We start from the raw sequence: 14,480 nt of genomic DNA, 5'->3' as shown, positions 1-14,480 counted from the left end.
TCTTCTTTCAAAACCCTGAGAATCAAAAATCCCCAAAATGCACTGTTGATGTCTCCACCTGCCACAGTGACTCACTGTGTGATTTTGCAGAGGTTCTGAAACATCTTCTCCAGATTTTGTCCGTCTGGTCCATCAGTTTGTCCCGTCTCCTCCAGCTGCTGCACCTTCTGCAGAGCTACACTGACAGCATAGCGCAGGAACTCTGTGCTGGAGCGCAGAACTGCCAGGCTCTCCTCATGGCTTTGGGCATTGTCCCTGAGGAACCAAGAGCACTGTCAGAGAACTGAAGATGCACAATAAAAGCTCGGGAATGGCCTATGAGATTCAAAATCCAAATATTTGGATTTACAAATATTTACAAATAAAATCATTGGCTGAACTCAGGGTGGAAGGTGTGCTTTGGTAGCTTGTAGTGAACACTTGGAGGGCACAGTTCCACCAGCCTTTCCAAATACACTAACAGACATGGTTTGAATTGATGTCTGGCTCTGCTCCGCAGAGGGCTGGACACTTTCTCACCTGAATAGAGCTGTGAGCAGAGTGGATACAAAACCCATGGACAGGAAGCTCCGTGCCGTTTTGTTGCCCAAGGCAGATTTGTTCTTTCCAGCTTTCTCCTTCAGGATTTCAGAGAGTTTGTTGTAACATGTAAACAGGCCTAGGACATCCTCAAACTTGTTTTTACTGCAATGAAGTAGTAGAAAGCATTAATAGAGAAAATGCAGTCTTGGAGTTTCCCGTTTGAAGCTTCAGTTGCCAAATTAAACAATGACACTCCCTAAATGATGAAACAATGACATATGACATCTTCCCACCTCCCTAACAGTGTATACCTCATCCACTCCTCCTCGACCTGTTCTTCTACAAAATGTCAGATCCCATCTCCCACATCACATGACATTCAAAAGGAAAACACTCCCCAAGGCTCTGTGAGTGGCTGTGCCACAAGGCACTCACACTCAGAAAACATCACTGATTCTGTCTTTGCACTACCACCCTGTGCCTGCAATGAGGCTGTACTCCAAAGAGATGGGCAAACAGTAGCACAGCTAGTGCTGGAGGGTAAGATTTGATGTTTTACCTGAAATTCCCAATGTTGAAATTGTACTCAATCAGAACCTCACAAATTCCCATCACCTGAATAGCATAGATGTTGTTTTTCACACCAACACCAGAAGACAGAGAAAAATCTGCCGATTTATCCTAAGAGGCAAAGGAAACAAGTGAAAAATCTTTTCAAAACCTGACAAGAGCTCAGCATCTTCTTCCACTGAGTCAAACTGAAAATTTGATTTACCAGTTCAAAGTCTTCCAACTCGCTCTTGATCATTCGTCGTGTGACAGATTCGAGCATCTCTTCAAAGTTTTGCTCAAATCCCACATCCTCCTCCTCCTCATCGTCATCCTCAGATCCTTGGCACAGATTCACAGTGCTCTTATACCAGGCGAGACAGTGCTGGATACAGCAGAGCAGATGAGCCTGAAGGAAACAGCCACAGTTGCACTCAGCCTGCAAGCTGGAGGTCACTGGTAGAGGTGGACATGGGCCAGACTATTATAGTTGGATGCAAAGAGCTGTAGCTGCCTTCAGAGCTGCCTTGGGTCTCAAGAATATGCCTCATTCCTAGATTGAGATGGTCAGTAATCCTACACAGAACTACCCAGCTCTAGCTTCAATGTTCTTGCCTAGATGAGATGTATAAACTGAACTCCCACTGCTCCCTCCACCCAGCTACCTCAGCTGCTGAAGGAGATGCCAAAGGGACTCTCACTCTAGCTGAAGACTCTGCTCCATTCCTGCATGTGCTACTGCAGCACAGCACACAAGCTTCCTTAGGGGAAAACAAAGTGATTAACTTGAATTTGTTCTCTTGCAAGTCCAACGAGTTGTTGAGGTCTCATCTCCAACAATTTCAAAGGAGCAAAACCAAAGGGCAGATTCTTCCCCCTGCTACACACACACTGCACAACCATTTTATGTGGAATTAAGTTGAAGGAGGGAAAAAACCCCCGCAGGGTGAATTCAACAGTGGATAACAGAACTACACTATTCCTACAGCATTTTTCACACAGGTCCCCATAACCACTGTGCTAGTGGAGCTCTAATAAATAGCCTGAGGCAGGGGTGAGATGCCCAGCTCTGTTGTCATTTAAAGAATCGCTCCAGGCTAGAAGAAGCTGAAGAAGCACCAGGTATTCAGCTCATGTAGCAGGACAACTAAAATGCTATGTAACAGATGAGCTTGCAGCTGTGGCCTGGCAATATAGCTCTTACCAGTGGTTCTTGCAGAAAGATTTGATCTCCTTGAGCCATAATACATCCTTCCAGTTTCAGTGGAGGCAGGAGGTCTGGCTGGGGCAAGTAATATTGCTTTATCTGTCACAGAAAACCAGAAATAAAAATAACTAGTTACTTGGTAACTGAGCCTCTTAGGATGTTTGAAAATAGAATACAATAGTCTTTGTACCCCACTTGAAAGAGCAAAAGCTGGCACTGCAATAATGGGACAGTACAAATATGTGAGCCACGTCATCTGCTCTACTGGTGATTAAAATCCCTTCTTGAGTTCCTCATGTACCTCTCAGCCAGGACATGTCACTGCCCTAAAATAATCTGACCACTTGCTGGTGTGTTGCCCCAACATGTAACACCACTTGCACTCCACCTGCAGTGCTACCCATCCTTTTAACAGTGAGGATCAATAGCTGCTGCTGCTGCCCTGAGCACCTGAGTGCCCTGTCCTGGCACTCACCTTCCTGGCCTAAAGGTGCAGACAGCTGTGGAGGCTGCACTTGGCATGAAAACAAACCCATGAGACCACGCTTGCACCAATTCCTGGCTGTTTGGCACCACAGGAAAGAGATATGCTCTGAGTACTGATACAGAACCGAATAGGGAAAGTTATAGATGTATAATGATGCCATAAAATTTATACATTTACACCAGCTTCCTGTTAAGTGCCCTCTGCTACCCAAAAGCTGTCTTAGCTCCGTTCATGTTCCTTTCCCAGACCCTGTACTGTCATGGGAAAGCTGGAATTAGTCAGCATGAACTCTATGGATGATTAAAGGGAAGAAAATTACTTGTCTCAAAGAAAGCACAGCCTGTCCAATGGACTGGGGAAATGTGATTGTCTTGTTGCCATGAGCAACACTGCTGGGGGATGAGTTAATCCTCCCAGATCCTACATGGACTTGGGTATTCTCCCCATGGGAGGACAGCAGTAATAATTACTGTGTCAGCACACATCCTTAGGGAAGTATGGGAGGGTAACTGCTGTGCACTGCTAAGGAACAGGGAGAGCACAAAGCACTTCTCCAGGCTCACACTTCCCACATGACCTAAGAACTGAAGGGTTGGAAAGGGCTCCAAGAGATCCTTCCTCTTCCACCCTGTGACAGGTTATGAACCAGTCTCCAGACGTTTACCTAGTCTGCTCTTGCAACATAGCAGGGATTTGAACACCTCCTTAGGGCAGTGTTGCAGCACTTAGACATGTTTCCAGTGTATGGGAGAACTACTTTCCCCAATATTTAACCCGAATTGTTTGCTGTGCTGGTTGCAGTGCAGAATTCTTAGAGTTCCTTACAGCCCCACCACGGAGCAGTACTTTACCTGGGACAAGAGTGTTTCCATTATGGAGCTGGCCAGCTGGGAGTTCCTGCGAAGGACATCATAAAAACCCTGTAGACAGGAAGGAAGGACAAGTGAGCTGACACAACACAGAAAATGAACCACAGGCACAATAAGTTGGCGTCATGAGACAGCAATGACACTTTGGCACCGCAAGGAACCATGAGGAAGTAACAATGTGCTCAGCGTACAACTCCATACCTGGCAAAGCAAAGGCACCGCAGAAAGAAGGTATGAATCAGAAAGAGTATGAATTTCCTCACAGGGGCCCTCTCACAAGCTGTATCTCCCTAGCAGCGGTGGCATCAAGCCCAGAGTGACTTTCACTGCTATTTAACACTAGCACTAGATCCAACTTCAAACTGTGAAATCCTGCTTCAAAGGCAAAACAAGCCAGTGGGGAAACTGTAGGAGGCAACAAATCCTGCAGACTGAGAAAACTCAGTGGATGGATAAAGCAAGCACTCAAGTTTTCTAGCAACAGTGACAAACACATCTAAAACTTGCAGCTCACCAAAGGTCAATCCAACCAAGTCAAGAAGGAAACAAAATATCTCTGACCTGGACTGGTTTTTTTCCTCAAGGTAGTACCCCACAGTTATATCATATATCACAGTTATACACACTCAAGAATGGCCCCTTATAACAGGCCACTTGTCACAGAAGATCTAAGGGACACTCAAGCTTTTCTAGACACTTGGAAAGGAAGAGGAGAAAAGACAGTTTGTGAGAAAGTTTCTCCATACTCTACAGTCAGGGTTTTCTTTGGAGCCCATAATTAACTCTCAACAGCTCCACATCTATCCAATGGCTTTATACCACTCCTCCTCACTGGGCATCAAACATACCCCCCTTCTCCCAGGCCACACCACACAGGAAGACAGACTTTGACGCATTTTTGCTCTTAAGCAATGCATGAGCTGAGGAAGATACATCAACGTGTCCTTGGGCTTATAATAGTCCAAAATAAAAAGAAGCAGAAGGATTGAGAAAAAAACCCAGTCTTTGGTACACGTGTCCCAAGAAGAACATAACTGAGCTGATAGGCTGTTTTCCACAATAATGTGATCATTATTTACCTGTGGCTGCAGCAGAACCTGACTCTAGAAAAGCTGTTTAAAAGGAGACTGAAAAAAACACGTTTACCTCATATAACATGAGTCGAACATCCGCTTGCTGGCTCAAACATCGCCTCAGGCTGCCCAGGATTTCAAGGCAAAAGGCCTCATTAGCTGCAGAATTATAGCAGGCATGAACATCTGCCTGGATCTGAGAGGGAATATTAGTCACATTATACTGGGTATAGTCTCAGATATCACAACACAGAAGCAAGGTGATAAAAAGGTCTGGCCCCTGAACAATCACTGAAATAGTCCTTAGTGTGCTTCCAGGCTCCTTATCATCCTCACAGAGCAGTGGGGATGCTCCCCAGAATATTTCATGCTGTAAGAGAATGACTCTGAACAGCAACATCCCTAGACTAGCTTCTCTTTGCACATTGCACTTCCCAAAGCTTTCCTTCCAGGACTAATCCTTACTGAAGTTTTATTTCCATTTTGGGGAAGCACTCCCCTCTTGAGTTTTTTCAAACAGTGCATGTCAGACACGAGACTGTCTCATATGTTCAAAGCAAGAACTGCAGAACAGCACTTACCTGAGTGGCACCGATGGCCTGGCTGCACTGGGAAGAGGACAAACTGCCCAGAACCTTAAAATTCCTTAACAGAAGCAAAAATCCAGCGACTGCAGCTTTACGAGCATCGAGCTGCCTGGGAATTGGGGCACGAAAGAGAAACATAAGGAAACACGGAGGCAAGAAGCTCAGAAGTAAATACAAGATCAACTCAGCAATGAAAAAAAGACCACAAATATGGAGTGACTGGGCCCAGTAGAACTGTATTTCCCCAAAGGGCAGCACAGTCCCAAACAGCCAAGAGCTTGGCAATTTGTTGGGAACTCCCTTGCTTTACACTCCTACAATATTCAATTCCCTTTCTGTCCTCGCAATGCTCACACTGAGGGAGAGCCCCAGGCCAAGACCCAAGTATTAAATGTCCCCTGAAAGCTGGAATGGGGAAGTCTTACAGACCTCAGAGTAGAAAAACTCCTAACAAAAACTTGGTGTTTTGCTTTGCTCACAGAAATCCCAGGTCTTTCCCAAGACCAAGTCCCTTGCCTTGAATTATAATCCTAAATTCTGAATTCTGTATTCATAAGCAGGCAGCCACTGTCCAAGAAAATCCACGATCACAGCAGGATGGTTTGCTCAAAGCATTTCCAAGATAACAAGGCTGCTTCTCTACCACCGTGTAAGGGATCAGAGGGAAGGTGGCAGCTCAGCATTCTGATCAGTGGTTCCTTCCTGACTCTCCCTAGCACCTGGATGTACTCAGCTGTGTAGACACATGTTGGAATTGGTTTTAATTTTGCCTGCTTATTTGGAGCTTCCAACAGCTTTCTGAATTTGCAAAGCCCATGCAGCTGGGGCTTGGTTCAGTAGAGCTGTGACTGTATTACAGTCCTAGGATGAAGGGATAGGAGACGTCACCATCTAGTTATGGAAGAACACAGTAAGAAGACACTTAGCCAAAACAAAAAAAATATTTCTGCTCCATAGCCATAAATGAGTTGTAGAAATTTTTTCAAAGCATCCCCTTCCCAGCTTACCTGGAAAAAATAGCTTTTTGGAGGACAAGTATCAGGGAGTCCCTCACTGACATGCTGACTTTGAGCAGAGGCTGGAAAGGAAAATAACCTTTGGAGAGAAAAGCACTAAGGCATGCCAAGCCCTTGGGGCATATGAGCTCATCTTCCTCAGGCCCATCTGGTCCTGCATTTCCAACACTGTCGTCAGTACAGTAGGAGACCCAAAATGTTTTAAAATAGAAAAGGAAACCCATAGAGCTGTAGCAGTGAGACATCTTAGCAGGTGAGTGAGGACACAGTGCAAGGTTTAGGAAAAGAAATGTTATCCCCAGGTTGGACAAAGCAGGTAAAAGTTTAACACCAGGGCAATATCTCTGCCCAGTCAAAGAGAAATACTGACATGGAGCTTGGAAGAAGAAAAATCAACATGACAGCTACAGCTGTTCAGCTAAACACTGTATACTTAGTTTTCTACAGCGTGCAGCATCTGGACATCTTCCAGATGAAGGTCAGAATGGAGCGGTTTCAGTCCCACGCCAGACCACACCATATGCTTTTTGCCAGAGGGCACATGCAAATCCATGCTTGAAGAACAGCTCTGTGCTACACCACAGCACAGGATGAAGGCTTATTTTATAAGGAGGGTTATCAGATCATGCATATAATTGTGGCCCAGAGCTGTCGCTGAAACTAAACTAGCAAGGATATTCACGGAGGAACGCAAAGCTTTACCTGCACTGCCCGGAGGAGCCCTTGCACTGTGTCGATGGGCAGAAAGGACAAGTTGTCAAAGGTCTCTGTGACTTTGGAGGATGAAGTCTGAAGCACAAGAGGAGCTGACACAACAATATTGGACAGCAACTCTGAAAAATAAAAGGACAAAAGGAGCAGCTGATGCCAAGGGGCCAGAAAAGTCTGAGCAAAAGATGTCTGTAGAGCTAAGAATTACAGACTAATTGAAGACCTTCCATTACACAGAGAGGTCGTGACAGGATGAGCTTCGAAAACCTGAGCTCTGCTGCAGGCACCAAGTGTAAAACTCTCCCAGCCTGGCTGAAGGGCCTCACCCCACCAGAGGGCACTGAGGTGTAAGAGAAAAGGTTGCAGCACAGATATCTCAGCAGCCCCAGCGGCTCCCAAGCACTTGCCCAAGGACAAGGAGGAAGGCACGGCTAGGAATGTGGAACAGGTTACTGACTGATGGTACAATTTCTGTGCATCAGCTGTTCCATGGCAACTGCCTGCAAACGTGTTTTTCACCTGTGATGAATGCAAGGTAATCTGATGCAGCTGATACTTCAGAAAGAGGAGAAGGAACAACAGATTTTCTTGGCTTCAGGTCATTTCAGCAGGAGCTTCAGAAGCCCAACCACATCCTGGGCTGCACCAAAAGCACCGCAGCCAGCAGAGTGAGGGAGGTGATTCTGCCCCTTCACTCCACTCTGGCAAGGCCCTCCTGGAAGTACTGTGTCCAGCTCTAGGGTCCTCAACACAAGAAGGACAGAGATGAGTGGGTCCAGAGCAGGGGCACAAAAGTGCTTAGAGGGCTGGAGCACCTCTGCTATGGAGACAGGCTGAGAGAGTTGGGGTTGTTCAGCCTAGAGAAGAGAAGGCTCTGTGGAGACCTTGTTGCAGCCTTTCGGTACTCAAATGGGGCTTGTAACCCAAACCATTCTGTGATTCCCTAACATGTTCTGAGGAGCTATGTTGTGACTGCCCACGGAGCACGGCACATTTTTCTCCCTTTCCTGTTACCTATGAAGTGGGTGACAGGAGATGCTGCTTTTGTGAGCACTCTGTTCAGGACCTGCTCAAGAATTTCACTTCTGATGGGCTCATGAACCTGAAATGAGAAAGAACGATAAATAAAAGTCAAAACTACATAAAGATATTCCCATACCTCATGAGACAGGTAAGATGGGATGGTCACCAGAAGTCCCTTTCAGATAAATCCACACAGATCAACTCAGATTTCACCCCAGGACAATCAGAACCAGCACGCCAGAGAGGCACAGTCAAAACATAATGGGGCAAATTGTCTGTGGGACGCAAATTTATCAACTCAGTGAAGAAGAATGGGTTTCAATCCCACCTTGTCAGATTTTATTTGCACCTCTGATTTTCTCTACTTTCTCCCTAGTTTCTTGGAAACTGTAATAGGGATTACACAAGTACCATAGTAGCTGGAACAGAGTAGGATTAGGTCTTTATGAGGATGGCCTCTTCCAGCTGAAGAGGGACAAATAGGAGACTAATGTTTGCAAAACACTCATGATGGATACAGCAGGCAAGGTTTTGACACCATTTACCAAGAAAGAATAAGAATAGAGCTCCCTCCCTGCTCAAAACCTCTCCAAAACATACACTACCTTAAATGTTTCCAGCAGGATACTTGCTCCCAGTTTGCAAGCCTGCTGGGCTGGCATTTTTGAAAGGCCATAACTGGTATCAGCAGCTTTTCCTCCAAAGGGCTTTTTTGGTTCATAGGATTCCATTAGGCTGAAGCCGAGATCCACCAGGCCCTGAGTAACGTGGTCCCAGCCAAATGCACTGAAGAAAACATTAAATGGACCAGGGAAGAAACAACTTAGTCACAGGAAAGTTTAGATTAGAGCAGTCTGAGGTAAAAATCTTCTGCAGTCCATCCAGGTTGCAAAGCAGCAGTGAGAGACACGTGATGACAGCAGGGAGGATGACATCCCTCACAACTCTGTGACTGTCTTTAGGCTGAGGGACAGGTGCTTAGCACAACACCTTCTGCAGTCCTAGTTCTCCATCAGACTTCGTTTCCAGTTCAAAGGCTTCCTTGCTATGGGGAATGATGTGCACTCAGGTCTGATCTGAATATAACAGTATGTCACAGTCAGGGTGCACAAGTATCCTACTGATCACAAGATCTTCAAGTTGGAGAGAAAGACAGAAGAGGAATGCCTCCCATCAAACTAAAGGACAACTGGTGACAGACCAGAGCTATCCCACAGCATGTTTAAAGGACTAACCATGTGGGGGATGAAACAGAGAACATATCCCTCATGCCTTGATTGGAACACAAACTACAGCCAGCAGCATGACTCACACTCTAAGTGTTTCAGTAAGAAAAACAGATCAGGTCCTGATTAGTTTAGTCCTTTGTACCACCAGATTCTGAGATTTGAGGTAAAAGGAGCAGATTTGTACAGCTATATTTTGTTGCTTTTTTTTTTTTTAATTCGGCAACATAAAACTGGGATAAAAACTTTGGATTTTGACACTGATCCCTGCCAGCACATGGTATTTGGTATTTAGCATCCCAGAGTATTTTAGCAAGGCTGAAACTCTCCCCCCTCCCAAAGCCCATTGAATGTTCCGCAGCACGTGGCAACAACTCACCTATTTTTCACCACTTCCAGAATTACAGCGCTTACATCATATTGTTGAGGAAACAAATCCTGCAGAAACTTGGAGGCCTGAAGGAACTGCAGGTCCTTGCAGCTTCTTGTGATTGATGTTTTCAAGAAATCAAATATCTGGAACATAAAATCATTAAGTGTGAGGAAATGATCTTTGAAATGGGACCTGTATAGTCTTGGGTACGTTCCAGTAAGAGCACTGGCCAGGGCACAAGTTCCAGTACTGCCTGCCAAAAATCTCAACTCACTTCTTTTTCAGGACAAATACACTAGCCTCATTAAGTGCTTCAAGGAGGGTAACCTGCTGCCAGATGCTTTTCATGTGGCCAACACAGAGCCAAAACATTAGAAAAAGAAGACTGCTTTTCTTCTCATCCTACAATACCAACCCTCAGGAATCACAACTCCGGAAAACTGTGATATTGCTCTGGGGTCTTTTCTAGTGTTCAGTACAGTACAGCATACCGATGATCTAACTGCCTCCCCACGAGCATCCTGAAACCATTTTAAGCCTAATTCTGATGGGACCTAATAACTGCCTCCCCACGAGCATCCTGAAACCATTTTAAGCCTAATTCTGATGGGACCTAACCAGGCTTCCTTAATTCTGATGGGACCTAACCAGGCTTCTACCTAACCAGGCTTCCTTTCCTTTACAAGGAGTGCAGAGAACTCCTGCACTTCCCCATGGAAGTTCTCTGCAAGTTTATGACCCACATACCTGCTCTTGCAGTCTGTGTTTTACAGCAACCGACAGCAGAAGAGCCACGCTGAAGGGACACAGGGCTCTACCAGGGTCCTTCTGCTGCTCAGTCTAGAAAACAGCAAGGAACAGTCAGAAAGCTTGTTATCTTCAACTGAAGTGTCCTGCAAGTTCAGGAAGCCATCAGGTACATCTCTCTTCAAACATATCACAACACTTGTTAAAGAGAACATGACTGTGATCATAAAAATTATTAAATCCCTTCTCCAGGTAACCAACTAAGTTTTAAAAACCTTGCTTCAACATCTTCAAGAATAGTACCAATAGAAAATGGCTCCATCCTGCCATACCTTCAGATGTCTGATGAGTTCCTCGCCCAGGTCCTGGTCCAGGTTGATGACAGAAACAATATGGAGAATAACGGTGCCTTCCACGTGGCGGAGCTGGTCCAGGGGCATTGTGGCTACCTCAAGGTCTGCTGACCTGTAAGTTTTATCAGAAAAAAAAACAAGCCATCCAAAGCCATAAATCATTTCTTATGGATCCAGGAGGACGTATTTGTACAAGGTTTAACAATTCAGATTCAAGGAACCTTGGACAGGACCAGGGTGACTACAAATATCCGGGTAGTAAAGAAAGGGGATAACAGTGCAGGAACTTACTGTGGTACCCTCTGTTCTTCCTTCTGTCCCTTATCCAGCTGATTGAAAAAACTGATGATTCCTTCCAAAACAGTCTTCTTACTGCCCTGCAAGACAGAACATTATATTAAGCCATTGCAGGGCCTGCAGTATCCCAGAGAATTACACTCTATTCCCACACCTATCACAAATATCATGGTATCCTTCATTTCCCTCCATAAATTGCTGAGGCAGGGGAGGACTCCTGTGTGGCTCATTTTCAGATTTCCAGTTTGCATATTTCTTTTGACTGCACTTATTGAAGAGCTGGAAGAAACTCAAGCTTTCAGATGCTCTGATTGCCTTTTTTTTTTTTTTGAAGTTGTTACTAATTAGAAAGGATCCTTTATGTTTTAATCAATTGAGAAGGCTTTCAAACTCCTAACTTTAAATCTAACAATACATTTTGGCTAGGGGACCCAAATGACCTCCTATAACACACATATAATTTGTCTTTGACTGGATCACAAATGAAGTAAGCAAAAGAGGCAGATCACCCTGTCAAAGGGCAGAGATGTGCTCTGCTCTGGAGGAAGAGCACAGTAGATGACACATTCCCTGTACAAGTCAGACTACAGCCTAGAAGACAGTCACACTGCATGAGCTATTATTATAGTGTGCAGATCACAGAGAGTGAGCAAAACCACACTTGAGAACAATAAAAAAACCAATCCTCTCTGCTGTCTGCTAGGTCTCTGCTCATCCCTTATTTCCCAAAGGTTTCCTTCTTTTCCCACAAGGAAGATCAAGGTCCTTTCTTTCTCTGAGCAGTCAGCTTCTTCAGGCTAGAGGCAGTTAGAGAAAACCTACTGATGTCCCATTGTGTCCCTACAGCATGGTTTGGGAACAATCAGAATCCCTGTCCAAATCCAGCCTATAGATTAGTCTGGACATTTTTTTTCTGATGGTATAAGCTTAGAGGAAATCCAGCTCCCATGAACTTTTACCTTTGCAGAAAGCAGCAGCAGCTGATAGACCAGAGGGGGAATTTCCTGCAGGTCTAATTTGGAGAACATCCTAAGGACCTTTTCAACCACAAACTGCAGCTCCTCTCCTGAGAGTGGAATATCCCTGTTGAATCAAAGATTCTTATTCATTACTATATTGTTAATTTCCAAGGCTCACTCACACATGGAAACAAAACCACAATGCCATGCCCAGCCCTTGGGACATGCCTGTACAGCTGTGTTTTGTATCCACACGGATCTGGTGTGGATGTTCATCGACCAACCACCCATGGGGCTGTACCTGCTATGGTCAGACCTCCTATTCCTACTTGCCCCAAACTACATGTTAAATAGGACATGGACATGATCACAGCATAAGGCAGTATTGATGTTGAAGGGAAAAATAATTACCTGAACATGTTGGCAAGATGTATTACACACTGAGGATCCCACCTGGTGAAACAAAGATATGTCAGAAGACTGAGAGCAAGCAGGATTATCATTTATCTCTTCCCTCCTACACAATTATTCAGTGTCACCATTTCCCTGTTACATTCTGATACTAAGATTAGAAGCCAGATTTCCACCAGAACTCATCAGCACCACCCTAACCACCCACATTTACAATGGTTCTGAACTGCCCCAGCCCTTACAATAACAAATACCAAGAAAGGAATAAAAACAAGCCCTTCCTGAGACCAGTTCATGCAATGGTCTCACCAGATCTGGGAACAGGGTGCTCCCTTGCCTTCCCACTCAGAGAAGACACTGTCACAGAGGGCACAGATTCAAAGATGACAGAACAGGACACACAGCTCATAGTGGATGCCTTTTTCAAAACAATGAAACACAATGTTTTGCCACGTGACTAAGAGCTGGCAGATGTACTTACTTGCTGGAGCAGAGGGTATTTATCAGCTGCTTCTTAAACTCTTCCCCATTCAGTTCACCTGAAAAACCAAAAGTCTTAGGAGCTGGCTCCAGAGGAAGGGGGGACAAGGTGCAGGAGAAGTAGCTGATGGGGGTTACCTTTCCCATAAGCCAGGCTCTCCTTCAAACTAGCCAGTACAGTGAGAACAGTGGAAAACAGCTCCAAGGATTTCCCGTTAGAGAGGCTGCCGCCTTTAATAACATCAACAAACAGGTTGGCAAGCTCAGCCAATGCGTGGCCTGGCAGCTGGCGGGCCTGGGAGGACATGCAACAGGAAAGAGCCTGAGCCTGTGCACAGAATTCCACACATACATCCAAACTGTCACCAAAAACCAGATGAAGATAACATTTCTAACAGTGAAATTCACACACAAAGCAAATTCCAATCCCAGCTAATTTAGTCCACGGAAGATTTGTGGAAAGGACACAACTCATTTTCCTCAGTGGCTTAGTGAAGTATCTCAATCCACATATGAAATGACACCCAGCAGAGCCCAGGAAAGCCAGCCTAAAGGAGCTTTACCTCCAGCATCAGCAGTCCTATGATTTCAGACACTTTGCCCAAATGTAGGTCTCCTGACTCCACTAGTGGGACGCAGTGCTTGTAAACCTGGAGTCTCCTGAGAACACCACTTCGCTGAGAGCAGGGGGAGCCTTATAGCAAGCAAATAACAGAGAGGAAAGAATAGGAAAAAAAAGTTATGCAAGTAACAACATGTTGCTAAACTACAGGAAATCAGCAGGGATAAACTGTCACCTGACTGCAACTCCCTATTTTATCTATCTGACAAAACAAATAAAAAATAAATAAATAAAAATAAAAAAATCAAATAATAATAAAAAAAAACCTGAGCACAGAAAATGAGAATCTCTTGGATAAAGTAGTCAAAGCACTCAACATTGTTATCACACTCTGTGGCTCACTCAACCTAAGGCCAGATATCAGGAACCGTCAAAATGTCAAGAAGGACCAGCCTGGTAATTTGGTTTTCAGCTGGCCAGCTCAGTTTTACTCCAAGGTGTCTAAGTGCTCCCAAAATAAATCCCACTTATCACAAGCTCATTACAACTCTATTAGTCCAGTCTGCTATCTGCTATGCTTTTTCGGGTGTCTTGTTTCCCTGTGACAGCCCTGACGAGTGGGTTTTTACAACAAAAGTGACACTTCCATGTGCTGTTCAGCACTGGCTGCACCCACCTGTGTTGTGAGCAGCGCTGGAGCCGCAGCCCCCTGAGAGCAGCTCAGACATCACCCACCTTTGAAGATCCCTCTCAGCAGAGCCGCCGTCTCCCTGCCCTTCAGCGCCTGCCTGGTCACCATCTCTCCCAGCTGCAAGAGAAGGGGACGCTGTGAGCCGCCCCCCGCCCGCGGCGCTGCCCGGGCGGCGTATCCCCCGCTCCCCGCGCACCTCGGCCTCGCCCAGGCTCTGCAGGGCCTCCTGCAGCCGCTCGGGGCTCTCCTCGGCCGCCAGCGACAGGATGCGCTGGGCCATGGGGACAAGGGGCCGCCCGGGACCCCCCGGGCCGCGCCTCCGTCACCCCGAAATTCC

At 45.7% G+C, this 14,480-nt stretch overlaps 1 protein-coding gene across 2 annotated transcripts in view; it reads right to left on the bottom strand.

Annotated features, from left to right (window-relative positions):
* The window catches only part of FANCI (Fanconi anemia complementation group I), a 23,642-nt gene extending 9,162 nt beyond the window's left edge, over positions 1 to 14,480 (bottom strand). For both annotated transcript variants that reach the window (XM_017805192.1, XM_017805193.1), the window contains exons 1-23: positions 14,340 to 14,480; positions 14,188 to 14,260; positions 13,454 to 13,584; positions 13,029 to 13,185; positions 12,892 to 12,949; positions 12,411 to 12,452; positions 12,000 to 12,123; positions 11,035 to 11,120; positions 10,723 to 10,855; positions 10,391 to 10,483; positions 9,650 to 9,786; positions 8,650 to 8,830; positions 8,036 to 8,123; positions 7,013 to 7,143; positions 6,302 to 6,372; positions 5,289 to 5,403; positions 4,781 to 4,903; positions 3,617 to 3,685; positions 2,276 to 2,377; positions 1,298 to 1,480; positions 1,082 to 1,203; positions 520 to 684; positions 76 to 255 (exon numbers count right to left, since the gene is read on the bottom strand). In XM_017805192.1, the coding sequence (XP_017660681.1) occupies positions 76 to 255; positions 520 to 684; positions 1,082 to 1,203; positions 1,298 to 1,480; positions 2,276 to 2,377; positions 3,617 to 3,685; positions 4,781 to 4,903; positions 5,289 to 5,403; positions 6,302 to 6,372; positions 7,013 to 7,143; positions 8,036 to 8,123; positions 8,650 to 8,830; positions 9,650 to 9,786; positions 10,391 to 10,483; positions 10,723 to 10,855; positions 11,035 to 11,120; positions 12,000 to 12,123; positions 12,411 to 12,452; positions 12,892 to 12,949; positions 13,029 to 13,185; positions 13,454 to 13,584; positions 14,188 to 14,260; positions 14,340 to 14,423 (2,648 nt within the window). In that variant the 5' untranslated portion in view covers positions 14,424 to 14,480. The remainder of the gene's footprint in view (positions 1 to 75; positions 256 to 519; positions 685 to 1,081; positions 1,204 to 1,297; positions 1,481 to 2,275; positions 2,378 to 3,616; positions 3,686 to 4,780; positions 4,904 to 5,288; positions 5,404 to 6,301; positions 6,373 to 7,012; positions 7,144 to 8,035; positions 8,124 to 8,649; positions 8,831 to 9,649; positions 9,787 to 10,390; positions 10,484 to 10,722; positions 10,856 to 11,034; positions 11,121 to 11,999; positions 12,124 to 12,410; positions 12,453 to 12,891; positions 12,950 to 13,028; positions 13,186 to 13,453; positions 13,585 to 14,187; positions 14,261 to 14,339) is intronic.

Source organism: Lepidothrix coronata, unplaced genomic scaffold (assembly GCF_001604755.1).
Source record: "Lepidothrix coronata isolate B3197 unplaced genomic scaffold, Lepidothrix_coronata-1.0 Scaffold11, whole genome shotgun sequence".
In the NCBI taxonomy this organism is placed as follows: domain Eukaryota; kingdom Metazoa; phylum Chordata; class Aves; order Passeriformes; family Pipridae; genus Lepidothrix; species Lepidothrix coronata.
This window is presented reverse-complemented; position numbering and strand designations above follow the sequence as displayed.